We start from the raw sequence: 26231 nt of genomic DNA, 5'->3' as shown, positions 1-26231 counted from the left end.
AGTTCATGAAACATGGGTTACATTCTCAAAAGTAGCTGGTGATTTTGGTTCCTCAGTTATTTAACAGCTCGTTTGAGACACCTTAAAACGTCCACTTTTTCAGATAGTGGATTCTAAGAACTTTCTGAAACCAGGCCTGTTTAAGGTGTGTCAGCTGACGCAAAATCATGAGTCATTTCTGAAAATGTAGGTCAGTATTTTGTATCCAAATTTTTAAGATATGGAGTAAGCTAGTAAAAGATGAGATGCTGCCTCTACACTAGAAATACCAAATTTTATTTTAAATAAAACTTTTCAGTTTCCAACTTTGTTTGACTAAAACCTGTGGCAAATCCCATTACATGAAATCCAAAACATGGTGTTACTTCCTGGTTGTCAAGCTGTTTTTCATGTTGATTTTTCAAGTCAAAGGCATGTTCTGACATTTGCCACCTCTCCCAAATTCTGTGGGATTTTCCTCATACACCGCTACCTTGATATAACACGACCCGATATAACACGAATTTGGATATAACGCGGTAAAGCAGTGCTCCAGGGGGGCGGGGCTGAACACTCCAGTGGATCAAAGCAAGTTCAATATAACGCGGTAAGATTTTTTTGGCTCCCAAGGACAGCGTTCTATCGGGGTAGAGGTGTATTATCAGGTGTTTCCGTCGCCTCCAAGCAGCAGTAAAAACATTAGTAAGTTGCAACATTATTGTAACATCACTTTTTCATGGCTTCACCTTCGTGCATTTTGAGAGCAATTTTTCCGGCCGGACAGATTCCAAAAGATGACAGCCCAAAGCAGAGAGCTTGCAAAGTGCCTCTTATGGTTACAAGGTTTACTTTCGTCTCCTATATCCATACAAGCCATCCATGTAGTGAAAAATTGCAGCAGTGTAACTTGAGTTGGAGTTTAAGCTAATACAGTTACACTGGTGCAAAAGGCTCTTGTGACACTTATTTTGATGTAAAAGTGGCTTATATCAATCTAGCTGAAACTGTTCTTAATTGACTTAAACTAATCCAAAGTAAGCTGCTCTTATACTAAAATAAGAGTGTCCATCCAGCCTTTTGCACCGGTTAAATGTACTACTTCAATTTCACACCTTAAATTATGCTGATGCTACTTTTTCATGTAGACAAACCAAAAAATGAAATGAGTAGCATAAAAAAACCCACCAATGTCACACACCATCCTGAGGGCCTCATAGTGGGGCATTGCGCAAACACCATCATAGTTTGAATATCGTTTCTTCAGTCCTTTGCTTTCTCTAATTACCTGGAACTGAGAAGTTTGCTTGTATTTTTGGTAAGTGCATTGTGTTGCATGATGATCTCTACTGGACAATTAAGATGGGAAGCAATGATCCCCGAGAGCTTAGTTCTTTCTTCAAGCTCAAAGACACTTCCACTGATTTAGGAAGAGATTCGGACGCTCCTGACTGAAGGTCTAAATTTCCCAGGTAGATATTGATAGCTAGAAACATTAAGATTTGGAGGAGGGTAGACATGGTGTGTTATCAAACGACAAAGGCAAACACTTGGATCCTCTTGCATCTTGTTGATTGAATTCTGGATTCTGCACAGGTCTTTTCACCTTTTGCAAGTCTCAAAATACATTGTTTTCTTAACATTTGAGTTTGTAACGTAGATGAGGCTTCCAACGAGGTAAGTCATCTAGGTTAGTGGCTCTCAACCTTTCCAGATTACTGTACCCTTTTCAGGAGTCTGATTTGTCTTTTGTATCCCCAAGTTTCATCTCACTTAAAAACTACTTGCTTACGAAACCAGACATAAAAATTCAAAAGTTTCACAGCACACTATTACTGAAAAATTGCTTACTTTCTCATTTTACCATATAATTATAAAATAAATCAATTGGAATATAAATATTGTACTTGCATTTCAGTGTATAGTATATAGAGCAGTATAAACAAGTCATAGTCAAAATGAGATTTTAGTTTGTACTGACTTCGCTAGTGCTTGTTACGTAGCCTGTTGTAAAACTAGGCAAGTATCTTGATGAATTAATGTCCCCCCTAGAAGACCTCTGCGTACCTGCAGTGGTACGTGTACCACTGGTTGAGACCCATTGATCTAGGTGACAGCTAAACTTCATCGTGAAGTTGTCCAGTGGAAGGTTGAAACACATGATTAATTTAATCCTGATCAAAGTTTTCTGGTGACAGCAGGTACTGATATTTGAAAACCAGCAGCTGCACACGTGCAGTAGTAATTTGAGGGCTTTCGTGAGCATGACATTATAAGTAATCGTGTGGTCCTCTTCATATTACACTCAAAAGGGGCTGAGATTCACCTTAGTTCAGAGGATCTGCCCAAGGCCTGTGCATCACATATGCCCAGCAGTGGGCTAGCCCTTTGCACTGGGGGGTGCTTTTCATCCTTCATGAATATTAATGTTCTACTGCCATTCATTAAAATAATTAATCTTTAGGATGCACTTATTAATTAATTGTGCTATTTGTTTGTAGTAGGATATACATTGTGTACTTTCTCCATGGTAATAGGCTGTATGCTTTAATCTTTTTTTTTCCAATATACTGTCCATTACCATCCATGCACGTGCAAACAAACAGTTGCCTTAAGGGGTTGCTTGTTGCAGTTTGATGCAACTCAAAACCACCCCTTGAAATATCACAGCATGGATAGGGGAATGATGTGTTTCTATTTTCCCCCACTTGTGAATGCCACATCTCACTACTCACCTCCCTTAAAACGTTTTAGTTGCTTTCCTGCTTTCTGTTTTAATTTTTCCTTTGAGGGAAAGAAAATTAAATTTGGAAAGATCATCTGCGATACCTGTGCAATGAGGAAACACTTAAGTAAATCAGTTTGGTATCTCTCAGACTCAAGACATGGAATTTCAAAACATATAGGGCCTTTTGAATGTGCGTAACTTTGCATATGCACTCAGTTCTTGAGCACTGTCACTTGTGCATGCCCATTTGAGGTTCTACACGGCAATACTCACTTGCATATGCAAAACTATTTTGCATACATTCTGTTATATACTTTATGATATGAAAGTGATTGTCCATACTATTTTTGTTTGAGTTTGCTGGTAAGGGGCAGGGAGAAGGGGAAATGTCATCTTTTTTTTTTTAAATATCATCATTTTTCAATTTTTTTTTTATTTTATTTTTTTTATTTTAAAAAAATGGCCATCCAGCTCTACTTGTCAGGTTCAGGTCCATTTTGACAGTGTGCCTCATGCTGCAAGTAGAAGCTGTTACTATGGTCTGATTAAGCCAGTTTGATTTGTGGTTGGGGGAATTAACTTTTAAAAAAACAAATAAAAACCCCGTACTACCAACAGCAAATTACTTCCTAAATCTTTCCTTTTTAGCTAGGTTAAAAGAAATAGGCATTATGGATATTTCCAATGTGGCACACATTTATAAAGGGATGGTTAATAGGTAAATCCTAATATTAGGATATAGTGTGTATATATGCTGGGATTGAGGCAGTTTAAGGCTTACCCCATTGGTGGTGGCGGGTCTCTCAGAAATACATTGCATAATGAGTAGATCAGTTTATATCTTCTCTTGTTATGGAGAAATTAGCCATTAACAGCCTTCCTAAATTCTCCAGCAAAGGAACTCCAATCCATTTTACTATTTTTCTAAGTTGCAATAATGTTCCAGCATGTGTAATTGTATTTACATCAACTGTATGTTTGTTTGGGCAGTTTAAGAGATATTAAATTTGCTTTTTATATAATGAATTGTGAGAGATTGCCTCAACCTGACACTTTCTTTAATTTTTCCCCTCCGTTATAGCCGTAACTCTACGCGAAGACAGTGCAAGAAGGTCGGCGAGGCGAGCCAGGCGAGTCTCAGCATGTCTATCCGATTATTCACTGGCTAGTGACAGTGGCGTGTTTGAAGCTTTAAGCAAAAGGTCAGGTGTATAAATGCGCAATAAATTGGAAATGTCCTTTTTCTGCCACATAAAGTCTGCAAAAATAGTTTGTAAATTTCTAAAATAGGTATATATTTTTTTTATCTGATACATAATGCCCAATATTTAATAATGTAAGAATATTAGGTTAAAATGCTTTAGAAAGAATGGAGGCTGGCTACATGCCATTCCACTGTCATTTTCACAAGTGCTCGTATGTCACTTCCACCTCTGTACCACTCCTGCCAACCTATAAGATTTTTTTCCCCCTTTTACTTGTAAAATGCTGCTTTTTCCTCTTGCTGAAGTATTTTGGCTGTCTCATCCTGTCCTAATACCTTTCTGATTTCAGGGTTTATCATTGTGTATTTTATTTATATTTTATCAACATGAAAACAATATTTTATGAAATACTATTTACAATTCTGGAAACAGAAGGGTAACAAAAATGATTAAAGGGAAGGAATAATTGACTTATGTGGAAAATTGTAAAACTAAAATGTGTAGCTTGGCCAAATGATGATTAAGGGAAGGATGTATAACAATATACAAGTGTGTAAATACTGTAAAACAGTAATCAAAGAAAGAATATCTTGGAAAAAAAGCATTTTAAAAGTGACATCTCTTGGACTGTGGAATAGTTTTTCCAGTGAAGCTGTAGAAGGCCCATGCCTTACATCATTTAACACTGGTCTAGTGTAACCACTGTAGAACATATAGCTGAATGTCCTGTAGTGGCAGGAGCCTAGCTATGGGTACGTCTACATCGCAATAATACACCTGTGGCTGGCCTGTGTCAGCTGACCTGGGCTTGGGCTGCAGAGCTATAAAACTGCAGTGTATATGTTTGAGTTCAGGCTGGATCCCGGGATTTGGAACCTTTCCCCCTCACAGGGTCCAAGGACCTGGGCTGGAGCCTTTATGGTCCCACAGCCTGAACCCTGCTAGCCTGAGTCAGCTGACGTGGGCCAGCTGCGGGTGTTTGACTGAAATTTAGACATACCCTAGATTACCTAATGAGCTTTTCCCATGTTTTCTGATTTGCAGTGTTTCAGGTCACAAAACAAGTCACGAAGCTTCTATCCATTTTTTTGCATGTTAAATGGATATATCCATTCTATTCATTTAAAAAAAAAAAAAAACCCTCTAAATCAGCGTTTAGGTTACAGTTGGCTTTTTTTTCCCATGTAGGAATGAGGATGTTGAAGACCCTGTTTACAGTGATGTTGTTGCTAGTAGTGAAGAACCACAGATACATGTTGGATTCCTGTAAGTAATGATACTTGGGTTCTTCAGTAGATACTGCCCACCAGGATTCTCCTTCTAGGGTCTTATCTATTAAGCTTTGAACACTGAGGGCAGTGCTAGCTGGGTGTGGGCATGAAACAGGCCCTTACTGGACATCATGCGCCAACCACTGCAGTATATTAATACTACCGTCAGGCATTCCATTCAGTTCCCTCTACCTTGGTTGGCAAAGGAGCACCTGGTTTGCCGCACTTTTCCATCCTTCCATCTGTTTCCACAGTATCCTTTTCATTGTTTGGAATTCTTGTGTGAGTAAGAAGATGAGGATTTGTCTCAGTACATGAGATCATCACCTTTCTCTGGCCCCTTAGTGTCACGTAAGGCACAGTGGAAGACAGGTTTAAGGCTGCCTCCCGTGTATCACCTTGCAAGCCCTGGTACTGCGGGGAGGGCTGGTCACAGCACACACTGCTGCAGGGATTTCAGGTAGCACTGCCACCTGTATGACAGCCATGGGCACCTATACAGGCCACCAAGGCTGTGTTATGCCAGGGGCCTCTCAGCCCCCAGAGCAGTCCTCCATCTAGGCCACGAGTTCTGCTCTGTGCCTGTAAGAGGTGCAGCACAGAATCTCAGCTAATAGGTTTAACTTGTTTGTTCAGTTTCCAAATTCATGTTGACAGGAAAAAGTTACCTCTTATTTATACAGCACGTGAATTAGCGAAAGAATGTAGACCATGGCAAACTGCAACTGATGTTCAGAGGTGTTTATCAATATAGTTACACTGGTACAATTCTTAGGCTATGTCTACACTGGGGGGGGAGGGGTGTTGACCTAAGATACTCAACTTCAGCTACGCGAATAGCGTAACTGAAGTTGGCGTATCTTAGATCGATTTACCTGGCCATGAGGACGGCGGCGAGTTGACCGCTACCGCTCCCCCGTCGACTCTGCTTCCACCTCTCGCCGCAGTGGAGTTCCGGCGTCAACAGCAGAGCTACCGCTCCCCCGTCGACTCTGCTTCCACCTCTCACCGCAGTGGAGTTCCGGAGTCAACGGCAGAGCGATCAGGGATCGATTTTATCACGTCTATGCTAGACGCGATAAATCGATCCCCGATAGATCGATCACTACCCGCCAATCTGGCGGGTTGTGTAGATGTACCCTTAGTGTGCATGCAGTTAAATCAGTGTAAAGGTGCCTAACCCCTGTATTAGCTTATTCCCCTTCCCATATGAAAATCACTCTAGTGGCATAACGCATCTTCATGCTAATACAGCCTCATATACATTAAGGTGGTTGTACTGCTCTAACTATAGCCATATAATGAAAGCAATACAACTTTTGTGGATAGATTAGCCCCAGTTGTAGCTGAGGGTTGGCAGCATGGGAGCAGGGATGAGATTTTTTTTATTTTATTTTATTTAATAGTACTTGATTCTTATATTGTTGGTTCTGATAGATTCTTTAGTGTAGTGTAATAATATTGTGTTTCTCTTACCAGAATGTGATTCCCAGAATCACATTGGCTATCAACAGAGTTTTAACTGACTTCATTCAACCACACGTGCATAAAAGATTTATCTTATTCTAAACAGAGCTGTTTTTCTTCCTTGTAACATTTTTATTCTTCCATCCAAATTTGGCAAGCTAATCACTGAGTTCTGCTAACTTACTCAGGCAATTTATTTTTCCAGGCATGATGGTGGAAGTGAGTGTCTCCTGGTCCATGTGTTAGAGTTGAAGAACTTTACTGGTCCTGTTGTGAAAGAAGGCTGCAAAATGTAAGCTCAAATATCACCAAAGGTCTGATTATTACAGATTGTTACTTATTTTGTTCCCCAAGCATACATGTATAATAAATCTGGCTAGATGCAGTTTGTATAAAATAGTACAATATTTGGGGAAGAATGAAAATTTGTATGTTTTGATAGCCATCTAGTTTGGGGGGTGAGGGGTAGGGGGTTGTATTAATATTCAGGGACATTAACAAGTGACCATTAAGGTGGAAATAGTTGTCTTAGAGGCCCAATCATGGCAACCTTTACTCGCATAAGTAATGATTTATGACCCTTAGGTAATTGTAATAATCCAGCTGTAAAGCCCAGGAGCACTGTGTATTTCTGTAGGTTTTGCAGCTATAAAGACCATTTGGGATAGAATCCATAAAGATAATCTAATTTAAACAAAGAAATTATCTGACAGAGTTTCAGAATGAGGAATTATAGTCTCTCTACATCTGGTCTTTTAGCATGACAGTTCATCACTTCCATTCCTTTGCCACAATATAGAGAACATATCCCTACATTTATAATTAGGTGTATTTACAATATTTCTTACCCAATGATACAGAAATATAATTTCTGTATTTAAACATCAGATGAAATTTAGCTGACAATATATCTCTAAATTAATGAGAAATAATAGGGGCCATGAAAATTCTGTTGTCTGATTTTATTTCTGACCAAAGAACTTGCCTGAAAACTTTGGAAAGTTGATGTACTGTAGAATTGTTGAGTGTTGTAAAGTAAATCATTCCAATGGGATTCTTGATATAACATAAAGCCTCTTGATCATATAGCTTGTTCCTTCTCCTCTTTCCCCTCTCCCCAAAGCTACAGCTAAAAATAATTTCAAAATAAGTTGGGTCACTATCCTAATGTTAGTCTGCTGCCATATATAGAATACAAAGGTTTGGTTTTCTTGGGAATAGAAGGGGATGGTAAGGAGAAGGTGATCATCTTGTATTGTGCAATGCATGCTCCTGTGTAATAAAAGAGATTTTGATAGTCTCTGAAGAGAGCCATGTGTAGTGACAGTCATCCAGAAAGGTAGTGACTATTAATTTGGGCTTGGCGTTCATCGGTGAAAGAAGCAAGTAAGGGATTGTCAATCGTAAGGCACCCTCCATGACTTTTTTTTTTTCTTCCCTCCTGCCTAACTTTTCAGGCAAAACTCCGAGGTGGGGGGCGGTGACAGGACACAATAACAGTAGCTATATTGTAACGTCTCTGGGTTAATCAGTAGTGTTGGAAAGTGGAAGAACTGCTCAACTTCGTGTTTCTTTCACTTAACGAATGCAAGACTAAACTCCCTTAATGAAGAGATGCAAGTGTGTGTCGTGAATGTAGAAATTACATTTATTTTTATTGTTCAGTTTGATTTTTAGAAACTTAAAAAATAATTTGAACCTAGCTTTCTTTATTTCAGTTGTGCTGTTTTTTTGCTTGTTTTGCTGTTCCCAGACATGTTCGAGTTTACTTACCTCCACTGGAGTCAGGCACACCAACCACTTACTGCTCTAGAGCTTTGGAATTCCAAACTCCATTAATATTTAATGAAGTTTTCCGAATCCCTGTGCATTCAAGTGCATTGAAATTAAAATCGCTGCAGCTGTATATTTGTTCAGTTGACCACCAGCAGCAAGAAGAACTTTTGGTAAGTGGTCTATTTTTCCTGAAAAATAGTATGGTTTTGTTAATAAAAGTAACTTCGATATCAGCAAAGGACACCAAAAGTACTTATTTTTTTTCTTAAGCATAAGAGAAGTGTAGCTGGAATTTGAAGGGAGTGATATGGAGCATCTCTTTGGATTAGTCATAATCAGGGCTATTTTTCTGTGTAGATAACAAAAATAACTGATATAATTGTTTGTTTGAGGTTTATCTTATAAACAAGAAGTACAGGCAGTCTTCAGACTTAGGACACAATTGGTTCCTGAAAATTGTGGCGTAAGGCTAAATGTCATAACTCGGAACCGCAGTCCACTCCATTGCGGGACCCAGCGTCGTAAAGTCTAAACCAGTTGTCATAAATCGAATCAGAGTGTCAATTCAGAAGCATCGTAAGGGCTGTTCATCGTAAGTCAAACGTCGTAAAGTCAAGGACTGCCTGTAATTAAATATAATTTAAGGATGGAATTTTCAAAAGCCATTTTCAAAGTCAGTGGGCTTGTGCTCTTCGTTCACTTAAGAATTTTTGAAAATCCCCCTTTAAATGTTTAAAAGAAATTAGCTAAAAGGAAAGAGTTACCGGTCTTGGAGAATGCCAACATCTTAAATATTACTTGCTGTATATTTGTGGTGTTACAGGCAGTCCTCGACTTTACGAACGGCACTTACAATGCTTCTGAATTGACACCCTGATTCGACTTACGACAGTACTTTACGACGCTCGGTCCTGCAATGGAGTGGATTGCGGTTCCGAGTTACAGTATTTAGACTTACAATGCAATTTTCAGGAACCAATTGTGTCACAAGTCCGAGGACTGCCTGTATTTCATCACTGTTTTAATGCAGAGCCTTACTAAAATGAATAGAATGCTGGTGCCACTGATTCCTGAGAGATTTGGTAGGTTAAGAATACTAATAATATATTATTACTTAGAAAATTGTGTTGGAAAAGGTAAAAGATTTATATAGTTGCTGCTGCCACCAAAGATTGACAAAAGAACAGTTCAAAGTGTTGTATACAAACCATCCTTTCTTAGTGGCCTGAAAATGGATATTCTCACATACTCTTTCAGTTGTGAAATTGTCCTTCATACTCATAGTGGTGACCTCCTGTGTTGTCATTCCAAAAACTGTTCAAAGAAGATCACAGCCTTCTTTCTCCATGCCTTTGATCTATGTATCATGTTCATCTTTCTCTGCCACCATTGATGCCTGCGTTCTGTACCCCTGTGAGTGATTTTTCCCACAGAAAAAATTCAAAGCTCAATTCAGCCTTGATTAAACAAGAGAACATAAGAATGGTCGTACTGGGTCAGACCAAAGGTCCATCTAGCCCAGTATCCTGTCTACCGACAGTGGCCAACACCAGGTGCCCCAGAGGGAGTGAACCTAACAGGTAATGATCAAGTGATCTCTCTCCTGCCATCCATCACCACCCTCTGACAAACAGAGGCTGGGGCACCATTCCTTACCCATCCTAGCTAATAGCCATTAATGGACTTAACCTCCATGAATTTATCCAGTTCTCTTTAAACCATGTTATAGTCCTAGCCTTCACAACCTCCTCAGGCAAGGAGTTCCACAAGTTGACTGGGCGCTATGTGAAGAACTTCCTTTTATTTGTTAAACCTGTTTGCCCATTAATTTCATTTGGTGGCCCCTAGTTCTTATATTATGGGAACAAGTATATCTTTTTTGAGATGAGGAGACCACATCTGTATGGAGTATTCAAGATGTGTGTGTACATGGATTTATATATGGGCAATAAGATATTCTCTGTCTTATTCTAGATCCCCTTTTTAATGATTCCTAACATCCTGTTCGCTTTTTTGACTGCCGCTGCACATTGCATGGACATCTTCAGAGAACTATCCACGATGACTCCAAGATCTTTTTCCTGATTAGTTGTAGCTAAATTAGCCCCCATTGTATTGTATGTATAGTGGGGGTTATTTTTCCCAATGTGTATTACTTTACATTTATCCACATTAAATGTCATTTGCCATTTTGTTGCCCAACCACTTAGTTTTGTGAGATCTTTTTGAAGTTCTTCACAGTCTGCTTTGGTCTTAACTATCTTGAGCAGTTTAGGATCATCTGCAAACTTTGCCACCTCACATTTTACCCTTTCTCCAGATCATTTATGAATAAGTGGAATAGGATTGGTCCTAGGACTGACCCTTGGGTAACACCACTAGTTACCCCTCTCCATTCTGAAAATTTACCATTTATTCCTACCCTTTGTTCCCTGTCTTTTAACCAGTTCTCAATCCATGAAAGGATCTTCCCTCTTATCCCATGGAGAGAGAAACTAAGAAATGTTGTTCTTCGAGTGATTGCTCATGTGTATTCCACAGTAGGTGTGCGTGCTCGCCACATGCACCGGTGTCGGAAGTTTTTCCCCTAGCAATCCCTAGAGTGGCGCCTCCATGACGCGGTATAAGGGGCGCTGCATGCTCCCCCCACCCTCAGTTCCTTCTTGCCACCAGTGAAGGTGCTTTGGAACTGCTCTGCTCCAGCTTTGCTGTAGCTTGTCCCCAGAACTCTTGTTTGTTCAGTGTATGTGACCTGTAGTTAGTACTTGATTAGTTTTAGTTTAGTTTAGCTAGTGTGCCCGGACCAGGGCATGCCCTGCACCCGGATTTTAAGTTGTGCGACACTTGTAGGCGCCCGATGCCAGCGAGCGATCCGCACGCGGACTGTTTACGCTGTTTGGGTGAATCTCATCTCAACAATCGCTGTAAGATTTGCAAGTCATTTAAGCCTCGGACTGAGAGAGAGAGAGAGAGACTTTAGGCTTTAGGTCAGTGCACGGCGACCTCCCTGGTGCCATCTACTAGTTGGCATCGCTCCCCATCCATGGGGCATGTCAAGAACTGAGGGGTGGGGGAGCGCGCAGCTAGGGGCGCTCCCCTACGGGTACTGCTAGGGGAAAAACTTCCAACACTGGTGCACATGGCGCACACGCACACCTATTGTAGAATAGACATGAGCAACACATCTCAAAGAACACCAGTTACGGAAAAGGTAACTGTCTTTTCTCCCAAGTAGCCCTAGACTTCACGGATATAGGAAAGAAGTAAAGGTATGAAAGTTACTGTATAGTTTCTATCTTGCAGTCCTTGTTTGACTCAACTAATCTTTCTCTGACTGTCAGAGCTTTCTCCTGGAGGAATGTTTGTGCCTTTAAAAAAAACAAATACAAACCTCTGTAATAGGACCCTCCACCTTTGATGTTTAGTGTCAGTATCTGCAAAAGATGTTTTTCTCTAGTATTGAGCCAAAATAAACATCAGCTGTGGAACAAGGCAGTCCTTTTTTTGATGATACAACAAATATACCAAATGAATAGTGTCTTCCTTTGTGGTATGCAATATTGACATAAAATTGTTATATCCTCCATAATTTATTTCCCAATATTTTTTATTTTGTTCATTTCAAAGTCATTTGTCCCTTGTCCTCTGTCCATCTGTTTAAACAGAGCCCCGGGGAACTTTTGGCATGGAAACACAATAAAATAAATACTTTACATGTTTTCTAATTAATTCTTTTTTAAAATCTGCTTAAAGTTAAATTAAAATTTCTGAAAACATTTACTAACTTACTGTATTGTTAGAGACACTTCTTCAGCCAACCTGTATTGTGAGAGATCTAAGCCATACTTTTTACATAACTCATTTCAATGAAAGAGACCCCTGCTGGTAGGCTCATAGCATAGAAATGTAATGTCCCATTTCTAGCTAGATAAAGGCATACGTTGTAGATGGGTGAATTAGGCTAAATACACTTCATCCCTCTTTGTTGCCCCCTTGAATTTTGGGACATCTAAAGGTGACTTACAAAGGAAACAAATTTTGTTTATTCCCTATTTGGCTTCTTTATGATGTATTAGGAAAGCGTGAAAGTTTTTATTACTAGTTTTTTACATAGCAATTCTGGTCTTGTCTATCTCATCTCTCTTCTCCTCCCTCCTCCTCTCCTCCCCCAATGAATGGAAAACTGGTAGAATTATAACATCAGAGAGATCTTGCAAATGAAACTTGATTAACTGAGAACAGTAGTGATTTTTATTCAGATTAATTTTTTTCATTAATGACAATTTAACTCAAATATACTAGTAAACCCTTGAGCGAAAAGCTGTCTTTGTAAAAGATTAAGAGCTCAGATTGCTAACACAGCATCCAGTAAACCTCAGGAACATCAAACTTAGCAATTAGACTCTTAATTTAAAAAAAAACAAAACCCTTCTCTTTTGTGGGGATGGGGGGTGGGAAGAAAGTTTTTTTTTTTTTTTATATACATCATAAATAAGCAAAACAAGGGAGACTTTATAATTTTTTTCCATTTCAAGTCACCCGTAAGGTGCACTATTTTGATGCAGTATTTCTATTAAATGGGATAGTTCTGTGAATGGGAAGTGGTATATTGTTTTCTTTGGTTATTTTGGCCTATCATTTTTACAGGGCATTGCTCAGATTAGCCTGGCTGATCATGAGAGTTCCACTGAGATGCAGCTTCACTGGTATCCCGTCCAGATATTCACTGGTTCAGACCCACAAAGGGCGAAGGACAAAAATCAGTGTGAAGAAAGCACTCCACAGAGTTCTGGAAATACGACTACAGTGAAATCGGTATGGCCAGGAAGGAGCAGTTTGTTAACTTTAAGTGGAGCCTCATCCTCTACAAGTTTGTTTGTGTTCCTGTGTGGAATTTGTATACTATCTGCACACATAGGTGAAATTTTAACTTTGTTTTTGTTGGAAGGGTTACCGTCAAAAGAAAAAAATGAATGTTCTATTACAATAGAATGCTAAATCATATGTGCACGGATAATCAAAGCAGAAGAAATGTGCGTCTTGAAAAGAGGTCTGATTTTTCCCTGCTAAATTGTTCAACTAATCTGCAGCATTTAGGCTGTAGAAAAAGGGTCATCGTACAAAGTTTCAGAACCACTGAATTTTAGTAGAAAATATAGTTTTCTAATGTGGGAGAGTGCTTTGTGTTCTGTTAATGGCAGTATTTGATGATGATTTAAAAACCAGTATTTTGAAAGTATTTTATAAAATAGAAGTAGCAAACTTATTTTTTTCAGTGTAAGGAACACTGCATTGTAACTGGTTAATTCCTTTCTCTGTGAAAGATTATTAGTATTAGGCTGTTTTTTCTTCTAGTTGTATACACTAATACTCAAGAATCTGTAAATATCTTACATTTTCCAGTATCTTTAAAAGAAATCACAAGTCTTATCCAGTTTTCCACACTTTGCTAGAATAAAGGCTCAGATCCTGCAAGCACTTACGCAAGTGCTCAACCCTAATCCTATTACTGCTATTTAAAATAAACTTAAAACATTCACCCTTTCCCAATGAAAGGCTGCCACCTCTTTGGGGAGTTCCAGTAACTGAACAGCATTTATGTTTCGGTCACCTGGTGAGTATAAAGTCATGATTCAGGACACACTTCTTTTATTCTGAATACTCCATAAAAGCAAAGTGCTGGTTGAAGCTGTTCCATTTGAAGCCCATTTTCTCTTTCAGGATGCAGTGACAGCCCTATTAGCTAGGACCACAGCTCAGCTGGAAGCAGTGGAGAGAGAGCTGGCAGAAGAGAGAGTGAAATTGGAGTACACAGAGGAAGAAATCCTAGAGATTGAAAGAAAGGAAGATCAGGCAGAAGCTGTATCAGAGAGGTAAAAATATTAGGTTAAACCCTGATCAAAAAGAACTTGTAAGATCTTGGCTGAAGTTTACACTGTGGTTCTGTCCTCAAATACAACTGTAAAAACAACAGACCTTACTCTGAGTTCTGCTCCCTGCCTGTTTTCAGTGTATAAGATCATTATAGCCTATCATCACATGCAAGCAGGAAGGAACCAAGCTTACCTCTCAGATCCCAGGTTGAGTTTGCAGTGATGGCAGCTAGGAAGGGGGTGGAAAATGTCTTTTTGTTACAAACTGAGTACATGTAGCATGGAGATATTGTGAAACAGAAAGCAGGGAACCCTGCAATGCCATTGTTGCAGTCACTTTCTAGAATAGAATATGCCCTTTAATTAAAATTCTGTCGTATTCATGAAGGGAAGTTTAAATAAAACTGCATGTTGCAGAAGAAACAAAATTGAAATGTAGACAGTTCATGTCCTGACCTTGCAAACACCTATACACGTGTGTTCAGGATTGGGCCATACACATTTATGTGTTTAAATTGTTTATATATGACCTTGTACAAAAATTAGAAATGAGTTGTTCACACTATAAAAGGATGCATTTTCTGGTGAAAGAGGGAGGGAGGGAGGGATTGATTTTGTTATACGTTAACAATCCCACAGTATTCTATTCTCCTAACTACTCTCACTTACTTACAATAAGAGCAAAAAGATCCAGTTTGGACACTAGAGATACTACAGTGCTCTCAACTGGACAGGGTAGGGAATGTGCAAAAATTAAGAACATTCGCAACACTGATTCCATGGAGCATTTTACTGAATTTTATAAAACACCATAACTCTCTGGTAAAATGCAGCATGGGTGGATTACAATTGTCAGCAGAGCGTCATCATGCTTCTGAGAGTTTTCTTGTTATGGTGATTCCTTTTTGAAATACTCAACTAATCCTGAATTTATTCATATATAGAGTAACATTTTCAGAAGTGCCTGAGTGACTTAAGGGCTTATGTTGATATGATATGAGTGAAGATATGTTGTCCACATGGATTTCACTGTTGGTATGCTTATACCACATGTACATGAGATTGGATACTTTTTGCCAGCTGTGTCCATTTAGGCTGTATCAGCCCTAGATGTCCTCACATTCTCCATCTGAGGATATAAAGGGCAGAGTGGGCCCAACTATCCCTTAGTTCTTTCTTACTACCTGTGGCAGTGAGATGGAATCCCTGCAGTGTCCACCTTTTCTCTGCACAGTGAACTAGTGTTATTTATCTTTGTTAATTGCCTGTTGGCAATATATATACTATAAAAAGTTAATGACTTCTTAAATAAGATTCACATATGCTAGAAAACTTCAGTTAGGCTAGCAATATGTAATAGAAATGTGGCAGAAGTGAAATCTCTAGGATTCAAGACCTATCTCTTGTACAATATTTTGATGTCTATTGATCGGCACTCCCAGTGTCTACTGTGCAGAGGAGAGGGACATATTCTGGGGCAATGTTCCATTTTTCAATCTTTCTCCAAGCGCACACCTCAAGAGGTCAATGTAAGCCTCTTCAGACATTGAGTGGAAGACTACAGGCCTCAGCCACCTGGTCAGTCTCTTTCTGTTGGTGCCCGGAGAGCCAAGATTCCACCCTGAACTCTCAGGCCCCATCTTCTCAGAGTTTTCATGTGTCCATCACTATCTTGACATCCTCTGACAGGCAGAAAGGAGCACCACCCACCTGTTCCCATCAATCCTATCGTGTACCACCTGTCAATTAAAAATGCCTTATTAATAGCCTTTACCTCAGCTTAAAGGGTAGGGTGGACTCAAGCCCTCATGTTCTCCTTGTACAGTGTTTCATAAGGACAGGGTCACTATCAGGCCTCATTCCAAGTTACTGCCCAAAGTTGTCTGTGTTTTATATAAACCAATCCATTCACATCCCATTTTTTTCCCCAAGCCTCACTTAGCCCCAGAGGAAGCCAACCTTCACACACTTGTAGTAAGAGCACTGTCTCTTTACATTGACAGGACAAAATCATTCAGGAACATACTTAGACTATTTGTCATCTTTGCAGATAGAGCTAAAAGATATCCTGTATCCTTACAGAAGTTATCTAAGTGGATCTCCAACTGTATAAGGACATGCTAGGAGTTAGCCAGGTTAGATCTGCCTGATCATATTAGAGTTTATTCCACTAGGGCTCAGGCACGTTCTGCTGCTTGTTTGAACAATGTCCCTGTACATGAAATTCGTAGGGCACTATATGGAGCTCGGGCCATGCCTGTACAAGACACTATTCTTTGGTAGAAGCTTCCAAATCAGATGCATGTTTTTTGGAAGGGCTGTTCCACAGTCACTAGCATACACCTCCACGCAAACAGATAATGACTTGTTAATCACCAAGAATGGAATCTACACAGACAATCACTTGAAGAACAAATAACGGTTATTTACCCTATGGTAATTGTGGTTCTTTGAGATGTGTTGTCCACATGGATTCCATGACCCACCTTCTCTCCTCGCTACTATGGAGTCCTACTTCTGAGATTCTGTTTTGGTGAAGGAACTGAGGGATGGTTGGGCCTACTCAGCCCTTTAAGCTTAGGCTGCAGATGGTGCAAGGGTATCTAGGGTGCAGGCATGGCTCCAATTGATCAATGGCCATAAGAGTCCGATCTTGCATGTCTGAGGTGCATGTGCACCAGGAGTCGAATCTGTGTGAACAGCCCATACTGAAGAACCAGTTACCGGAGGTAACTGACCATATTTTCTATTTTCAAAAATGACTGTCACTTATGAGCCTAAGCCTCATTGAAAGCCAGTGGGATTTAGGCTCCTAAAACACTTAGGCACTTCTGAAAATTTTACTGAGTCCAATATGGAAATTTATTTAAATAATGTTGAACTAGGTTTTATGAAGCCTATAAATGGACACAAAATTCTGATCCACATATCTAGTAAACTAAATTACCTAAAACTGGAAAGCCTGTGCATCAACTTGTGCATATTTCTGAAAACAACATTGCTATCAGATGTTTAGATTATCAGAGATTAAATATGACCAAAATTTTGAATTATTCTAACAAAAGGAGTACCTTTTTTTTTAATTGTTATCACTTTTCTTGACTGCAGGTTTGTTCCAACTTTAATCCTCTCAGTTTCTTAGACAGCCATTCAGATTTAAGGACCTTCATCCCAGAATTGCTACTTCACCTGTTGTTTTATTTTTCAGCTCCATTCTGCTTTTACATCATTGCAGACTAATCTGTTGAATTCTTTTGTGGTCCTGATGAGATACCAGCTGCTAGAAAGTGCTAAAGGTGTCCAAAGTAAACCATGACTTTTTCCTGGCATATATTACTATAGCAGGATCCTTTCACCCTCTGCCACCCACAACTTTGTTAAATCAGTACACACAGGAGGTGGAGCCTAGAAATTCCCAGAGAACCCATTTTAGAAATAGGTAATCCATCCAGATCTGGTTCTGAGAATTTCTCACAACTCAAAAATTGTGGTAAGATTTTGTTTGCAGTGGAGGACAAAATTTACTATGCTGTTTGGGGAACGGGGAATACCAAGGAGATTGTTATGGAGTAAAGTTAAACTGCATTTAATTGTCCTCAAAGTAGAGAGCTAGTTTTTGCATAACCCAAACAATTGCTAAATTAAGGAAAGCAATTTAATAGAATTAAAGTGCAACATGCAGTCTGGTATGGTAGCACATATTAGCAAAACTTACTTTATTATCAGGGCAGAACTTGCCCAGAGTGGACATAATGGAATCCCTGGACTCTACCATATTGGATAAAACAAGTTCCTCTCTATTTTGAGTGACTCATCTGGGCATGCACTTCAAATGGCAAACTCATGAGATCATGCTTCTGTTTCACAAACTCGCACAACTTTTTCTGTTGTTAGCACTTGATACAGTATTTGCTTCTCATTCAGATGTATGGGTCTCAACATTTTGCTGCAGGTGTGCAGAATGAGGCATCATATCCACGGACAAATTCTACATAAAAGATGTAATTCCTTGTGGCACATTCCCTAGATGTTCTAGAAGTGAAAGACACAGTCAGTTTCTCTATACTGATAAGATGCCTTTAGTAACTGCATTCAGACTTTCTTTGCTGTATGCAACAATGAAGATTTTTGCTATTTTTTCCCTGGCTTTTGAAAGAAGGGCAATTCAGCAGTTAGTACCTTAAATATGTTGACATGCTTGAACCTTTATGTCTTTTATATATGAGTGAAAAACATACCTGATAGGTGGTATGAGTTCCAGGGTTGTCCATTTTTGAAACTCATTGTGAGATATGGGAGAAGGAGAGATGTCAGTGGTCTGTAAGACCTTTGCCCTTTTAGTTTCTTTAGGGACAAATGGGCTGAGAATCCGAGTTAGATCAATGAAGTTGCTTTAAAGCTGCATCTTACTTCTCAAGAGTCAGTAAGTGAACAACTTATTTTAGTATTACTGTTTTTCATCAGAAAGATGTGCAGGTTACTGGCTTTGTCTTGAAGAAACAGTTTTTTTTCATCTTTCCTACCAATAAATTAGCCATAAAGGTTAGTCTTTAACTTCATTTTCAAAACTAGGACCTCCTTTTGTATAGCAAGTACTTTTTTAGTCTCACCTCCTGGAATGACCCACTTGAAAGAAAAGAAACCTCTTTTGCCGATGCCAAGGATAGTATAGGCCCTTAAATGTTGTTTATCCATTTTTTTTTTTGCTTTGGCTTGTATTAAAAAGATATTTTTAGGTTAGGGTTGTATAGTCTTAGATAAAAGTTGCATGAGGAAGGCTGCTTCATTATGCAGTGTATGATCAACCTATATTTATTGATGCAGAAATTCTCAGCAAAAAACACTGTGGCTAGACTTTAAAAAGTGACTGCATAATTGTAGGTCTAGTAACAATACTTGTAATTATTCAAGGTAAGATAATGACATGGGCAACCAAATCTCCTACTATCGGATGTACATTGCAAGCATCAGGAATTGTCCAACCTCCAACTGGCTAAGGATCTGCTGCTGGAGGCATTATACCAGATTAACTGTACCAACAGCCTGATCTGGTATAGCTATATCTATTTAAGAAAAGGAGCAGGTCCCAGAAAGATGGACCTGAACCATCTTAAAAATAAAAATAAAAAGTGTGTTCTCCAAAACCAGCTACATGGTGTGATGAGTTCCTCGGGTACTGCTCTGTAAAACAGAAAACCAACAGCGAGATTTTATACGACCCTCCCATTGCCCACTTTATACAGAGTCTTGATATTGAATATTACATCACAAAATGCCCTCATAAACTGCATAACTAAAGTGTTCTGTATTCTTCTGCCTTTTAATTACACGATATTCCTTTCTTTTCATGTTATAAGAGAGATTTTAAAAAGAGGAACTGGCCACTTTCTTTATGGTGTTCATAATTTTGAAAACCTTCAGTTAGCGCTCCTCTTGCTCTTCTGTTTTACAAGCTAAATAATCCATTCTTTGCAGTCCTTTATTTTATACATCACTGTTTTTCATGCTGTTAGTTTGTTGTGTGAGAGAGGCATTTTGTCCTTTTATTTATTTTAATGCTCTTTTCAAGGCTGGGAAGTGACTTTCTGGGAGGACTAGAAAAGCTGGTTCTTTCATGAAAGAGTTGAAATTGATTGCTTGTCTGTATACCTTAGAGGTCCAAATAGAATAATCACCTCATTCAAGTGGAATGAATCAGAACTGCAGGAACAAAATTTTAGAAAAGGCAAATTATCCTTGAAGATTTGGATGTTGAAATTCATTAACATGGCACATATTTTTGCACAATTCCATCACATTTCTTAGAGTTCCTTGAAATGTTCTGTCCTTAGGAGTTGGCAAGCAGAATCTGTTGACAGTGGATGTAGTAATTGCACTCAGACCAGCCCACCTTATCCAGAGACATGTTGTGGCGATTCATTACGTGGACATACGTTTGCAGTTCAGGCAGGTCAATACAGTTCTGGGAAAGTGCAACCTCCGCCCCTAAAAGTAAGTAGAGAAAACACTGTACTCTTGAAGATTGGCAAATGCCTAGCACCCCAGCGTATTACTTGCACTAGCTGAACTCGTGTTATCTGATCAGAAAAAAAAAAATCAGAGCTGCATCGAAAACTCTGACACATTGTTGTCTGCAATGCTGAAAATCATAATCTATATTGAGTTGTTCAACTTACTCTTTCTAGTTACTTTTGAGGGAAAACTGCATGTTTTCTCTTAATTTTACTTCCTATAATTGGATACTTGTCCAGTTTCTTATTGAACAGAATCACTTTGTCAACTCATAAGGTGAAATATTTTTGCTCCTGCATATGAGTGAGCAGGGACCTACACTCAGTAACTGTGTTCCCTAGAAGTGTTGCGGAGAAGGCCATCCCCAAATGCAAGTACTCATACCAATGTCACATTCATGCAAGTTTTTTAAAATGTAAAAGCGGAAAGGTTAAGTTTGTTACCTTGCTTTCACTTTGTTAAAATAAACATAGCTGGTTTTCAGACCAAATTTGGTGGATTGAAGGCTGTACGTCATTTAAAATGTTTTGTTTGAGGAGTTAAGACATGGACCAGGTCCCCAGCTAGTGTAAATCAGCAATGGAACTGCATCTACTTACACCTACTGAGGATCTGGCCCTGTCAGAGTATGATACACCATTCAGTGTCACATTGTGATTGAGTCATACTGAATAGTTAAGTGAGCCATCTAAAAATTTGGAGGCTTGGTTCAAAGCTTATATGTTCAGGTTCTCCAAATGCTTTGAGGTTTTTCTGTGATATCGTCAAAAAAATGTTTCCTGGTTCCCTGTGACTGACTTCTCCCTACCTTTGTAATGACTTAGTTGTGGAGTTACTCCCTTCCTGAGAATCAGCACAGTTTTCTGAAAAGTGATTTAGTTCTCTGTCCATTGAGATAGGAGATTAGGTAGCTGTTCAGTCCAACAAGAGTGCCTGTGCTATTTGATGATGTGGCTATAGGATGCTACATGTTAATCTCCTGATGGTTTAAGGCCCAGCAGAAAGGCTGTTAGCACTTGCAAACCAGTCCCACTATCTTGAATTGTATGGTTTTAGAATTATGGTTTCTTAATTGAGAGATGATTCATGAACAGGACATATTAATTAAAACTAGATCCATAACTTACATGGCAAGTTTTTCTGCTTTTGTTGTAGAAGAGAACATTGGAGTAAATGTACTGTTTTGGGCTGTGATTCTAGGTGGATAAAGAGACTAACACAGAAGATCTCTTTCCAGAAGAAGTCGCTGTTCTTCCAAAAGAGAGAACCTGCCGCAGGCCCCGTGGTTCTGCTTTTGTTCGTAGTAGCACTATTGTTCGATCACAAACCTTCTCACCTGGAGCACGAAGTCAGTATGTTTGCAGAGTGAGTCAAATTTTTTTGTGGTTTTATGTTCAGAAGCGGAAAGTGTATTAAAGTGTGCTTTTTTTTAATACTTACAACATATTTACAAGAATCAGTATCTATATTTTTTTAAAGTTCAACCAAAAATTCTGCATTGCATTAAAGTATTATCACTGGAAAGAGTTCACTAGGAACTTAGTTCTCTATAAAATATTAAGAATTAAATGGTAGAATAGTCTTTTAGGGTCTTATGATAGATACTGCTGACCTCCATAACATAACTCTTCTTTGTTTTTTGTCTATTTGGTTTCTAGTATAGTGGAGTTCTGATCCTTGTTGATCCTTCTTGCTACAATAATACAAATAACTCGCATAGCAGCCACTTGACACGCCTTGAAAATGCATTCTTATCTCATTCTGCAAGAGGCTCAGATAAAATTGCTGCACATTTCTATCCAAAGTGAAGCACTACGTAATGCTTGATACTATTTTATTATATATTGTTTAAAGCAGGCAACTCATTGAATCTGAAAAGCTAGTAATTTAGTGACATTAGTGTAAGCAGGGGAATGGTCCCGCTATAGTGGGGAACTTTCCTGGATTATACACTACCCTGGTGGAATTGGCTAGCAAAAGATCTGAGTCCTCGCTCCCACTCTCTTTATACAGAGGCCTGCCTTACCTCCCCTTCCACTCTCCTGTGCAGCAGAGTCCCGTAATCCCAATAAGGCTGGGCCCAGGATTCCTGTGGGGCTCGACCCCCAGTCCTGTTGTGCTCACTTAAGACCAAGGCTAGGGTGCCCCATGCCGGGGTGCTCTCCCTGACCCCTGGTCATTGCATATAGTTCAAAGCAAATACAATTTATTAAACAGAACTAATTTTTAAAAATTAGGAAAAATATGGGAAGGGTTAAAGGAAAACACGTAATACCGCCCCATGAGCATGGTGGAACCACAAATAGCTGTCTCTGGAATGTAAGAGAAATTCAGAGTCTGTTCCTCACATGTCCATAGGGTGACCAGATGTCCCAATTTTATAGGGACAGTCTCGATATTTGGAGCTTTTTCTTACATAGGTACTTATTACTCCCCACCCCCTGTCCCAATTTTTCACACTTGCTGTTGGGTCACCCTACATGTCCAAGGCCTCCTGTCCAGGCTGTGGCTGTGCTGTGGTGATACCGTAGCTCAGACACTTGCTCTGGCAATGGTCACACGCCCGCAGGCTCTAGGTGGCAGGACCCTTCTTCCCAGCGTCAGGGTTATGATCCCCCACCCACCCCTCAAGTCTGGCCTGCAAGACCTCTTGGCTGGGGGTGTCTCCCTGCGCTTGGCCTGCTGCCTGGGGTCCTCCCTCGCTCTCCTTAGCTGCTCACCGCACCCGGCTCCAGACTGCTCCAGCTCCGCTCTGCCTCCAGCTCTGCTCCCTGGGCTTCTTCTCTGAATCGCTGTGGCTCTGCTCTCTCCGTACCTCTGCCCCACTTTGCTTCTGGAAGCTCACAGAGAGGGGTGGGACTCCGGGCTCCTGACTCCCTCATTGGCATGCCTGCCCTGTCAGTCAGGCTGACCTGGAGCATTGGCCTCTCCCCATTGGCCCTGGGGAGTGTCTGTCTCAGAGTCTTGATTTCTCATTGGCCCTTTCTTTTGAGCCAACCCTCCCCACTAAGTTTCAGTAAGGGGCCCACAGCCCCTTACATTGGCATGGATCAGTGTTGATGTCGCACTCCCTGTCAGTATCCAGCCCTGTCTGGGAAAGCTAATGATCTAATCAGCGGACCAAATTCAGTGATGAATCCTGGTCACATGCCGCCACCTTGCAAATACACTGAGAAGATTGGCTTGTTATACACAGCAATAAACCACTTTTGATGGTAGATCACTCTTGCTAACCCCAACAATCTGTTGGCCATTTAAAAAGAAATATAGTGAAATACATGCACCATCTTTTAACAACTAAACATTGTTCAGAAACTGCACAATAGAATTTTTTTAAAGTGAAGGCAAGTATGAATTTAGGATGCAATCTGAGAACTTTTGTCCATTAATGTAAGTAAATCCCAAGTGTTCTAGAAAAGTATTCTGGTGTCTATCATTGTTTCCAATTAAAAGCTTGTAACATTTTTAATTCCAAAGCAGCCATGAGTAAATGTCTATTTATGTTTAATATCTTTTCTAAACAGCTGTACCGTAGTGACAGTGATAGTTCAACCCTGCCAAGGAAGTCACCCTTCATCCGCAATACATTGGAAAGGCGTACTTTGCGCTATAAGCAGGTATACTACAGTATATGAGCATGTGGATTTTTCTCTGCTGAGACCTTTTTTTACAAACTGAAGCAGCAGTACTTTGACCTGGATTTCAAAGGTGTATGTTAAGACAATTTTTATGAAGCATCTGATACTGTAATGTAATAAATAATGGGTTTTTTAGGAGAAGAGACAGATATTTGAGATACAGTCGTAAACAACTGCAAAAACTTGCCTGTCACCTAATGACCAATTTAAATAGATACTGATTATGAATTGGTTTAATCATCCAGTGTGTTAAAACTATGGGTAAGACTGTGCTTGGCTGCATACCCACAAAGTGCAGTGAGACCAATTAGAAATCCCCATTACAACCCTATGTGATCTACCTAGACCTTGGTCCTAGATGTTCAGGAGTAAGCAAGGTTAAGTACCCCTTTAGTCTCTTACCAGAGCAGGGGGGCAGGGAGTGTGCAGAGCCTTAGTTTCATCACTCGTATTTGCTGGTGATTGCAGCTGATCCAGTGTGGGAAGTGTTACAACTTATTGCTGGAAGAGATGAGTAAGAAATTGCTACTGCCTTCAGAGCAAGGAGGAAGCTTGGAAGGAATTTTTACTCAGGATGTGTCTCTTGAGTCACAGTGCATTTGGGGTTTACTCCTGAGTGGTGTAGTTTGTACAACACCCTTTGCTGAAAGCTATTCCGGAAGTCGTCATTTAATAGTAAGAATTTCATGATGGCAGTGGAAGGTTTGTAAAATAAGAAAGTTTGGTTCACAACCCTATAAATATGTATAGACTAAGACATCTTACCTGGAAAAGGTGGTTAGTTTGTTTTAGACCAAAATTTGGATCTACCATCAAACATGAATTGAAATAGTATACCTAATGTACAAAATATGTTTAGTCTTGTCACAGTGAGATTGGTATGTTATTTCCAAAACTTCCCATGTCAGAAGAGTTAAAGGCATACATGAAATGTCTGCCCTCAATCACCTAAGAATATATCAATATAATACGTTCTGAATAACATCTGTTGTATGTTTTATTTGAATTATAATAACCCAGCAGTCCTGTAGATCTTCTTTGGCTGAGCTTATGACAAGGACATCCCTAGACCTGGAGCTGGATCTCCAGGCATCCAGAACTAGACAGAGACAACTGAATGAGGAGATATGTGCTTTGAGAGAGTTGAAGCAACGTCTGGAAGATGCCCAACTCAGAGGGCAAACTGATCTTCCCCACTGGGTCCTTCGGGACGAACGATTCCGAAATTTGTTGAAGGAAGCAGAGAGACAGGTATGGTTTCTTGGGCTGTACGTTGGGCATACTCAGAATCTTTGATTAAAGCCTGCTTGATTGTAAATATACCTTGGAAGTGCTGAAGTTAAATAAATGGAACTTTATAATGTTACATGATTTCAAATAAACAGTTTCACCCCGGATACCTTTGTTGTTGCCCTCATGAAAACATCATATCATTGATTATTATTGAATACCACATTGGTGACAGTTACTGGAGGATGAAACTATTTAATGTGTCTGAGACGTTAAAACTCTCCATCAAAAGTTTGATTTTTGTGGTATTTTAAAAGTATTTTCTGATATTGCTGTAAGTTATAGATATTTAGTAGGGGAATCACAATGCATTTTTTCCCATAGGCCTCTGGATGAATATCCACTGGTTTGATATTTTATCTTACATGAGTGTTCTGCATAATTTCCTCTTACTGTGTATGCATACTGTAATTCCAATTGATGGGAAAGGGAAGTGTAACAAAGCATGCTGGGGCAAATGACTACAAAAAATTGCCATTGGATTTTCAGTGCCCACATAGAGCAGGCACAAACTCTAGCTAATGGTCTCATTTGAAAGATGGAAATATAGTAAACTATATAGAATTTAACACATCTTTCTCAGGAGCAATAAGGACTGAAACAGTCCTGTGGCTCTGAGGAGTCTAGCTATTTCAGACTTTGTGCTTGGTTGGTTTCATTGAGATGAAGTGGGAAAGCACATTATTTAACTAGATGTCTTCGTTTCCATGTGTTTCCAGCTATTCATTTTTAGTTTGGTTTTAATACTTTTCAGACAAGACAGACCAAATTTGATCATCACCAAGAACAAGTAGCTGAAAAAATGCTAAAGAAAGCATCCAAAGAAGTATACCAACTGCGTGGACAAAACCAGAAAGAACCTATTCAGGTGCAGACGTTTCGGTAAGCAATAACATCTGTATTGAATATAGCACATGTTTAATCTTTTGTTTAATCTCTGTTGGTTGTAATGTACTAATGCTTTATTATAATAGCTCCAAACCACCTAGCTTCAT

General features: G+C 39.5%; 1 protein-coding gene across 4 annotated transcripts in view; it reads left to right on the top strand.

The window, feature by feature from the left end:
• WWC3 (WWC family member 3) overlaps positions 1-26231 on the top strand; it is a 150406-nt gene that overhangs the window by 120109 nt on the left and 4066 nt on the right. For 2 of the 4 annotated variants that reach the window (XM_034757225.1, XM_034757254.1), the window contains 11 exons: positions 3786-3906; positions 5098-5175; positions 6853-6939; positions 8401-8593; positions 13071-13238; positions 14145-14296; positions 20128-20287; positions 21509-21673; positions 23833-23925; positions 24967-25197; positions 25991-26118. In XM_034757225.1, the coding sequence (XP_034613116.1) occupies positions 3786-3906; positions 5098-5175; positions 6853-6939; positions 8401-8593; positions 13071-13238; positions 14145-14296; positions 20128-20287; positions 21509-21673; positions 23833-23925; positions 24967-25197; positions 25991-26118 (1576 nt within the window). The remainder of the gene's footprint in view (positions 1-3785; positions 3907-5097; positions 5176-6852; positions 6940-8400; positions 8594-13070; positions 13239-14144; positions 14297-20127; positions 20288-21508; positions 21674-23832; positions 23926-24966; positions 25198-25990; positions 26119-26231) is intronic. The other 2 variants (XM_034757243.1, XM_034757234.1) reach the window with 2 other exon arrangements.

Source organism: Trachemys scripta, chromosome 1 (assembly GCF_013100865.1).
Source record: "Trachemys scripta elegans isolate TJP31775 chromosome 1, CAS_Tse_1.0, whole genome shotgun sequence".
Taxonomy (NCBI): domain Eukaryota; kingdom Metazoa; phylum Chordata; order Testudines; family Emydidae; genus Trachemys; species Trachemys scripta.
This window is presented reverse-complemented; position numbering and strand designations above follow the sequence as displayed.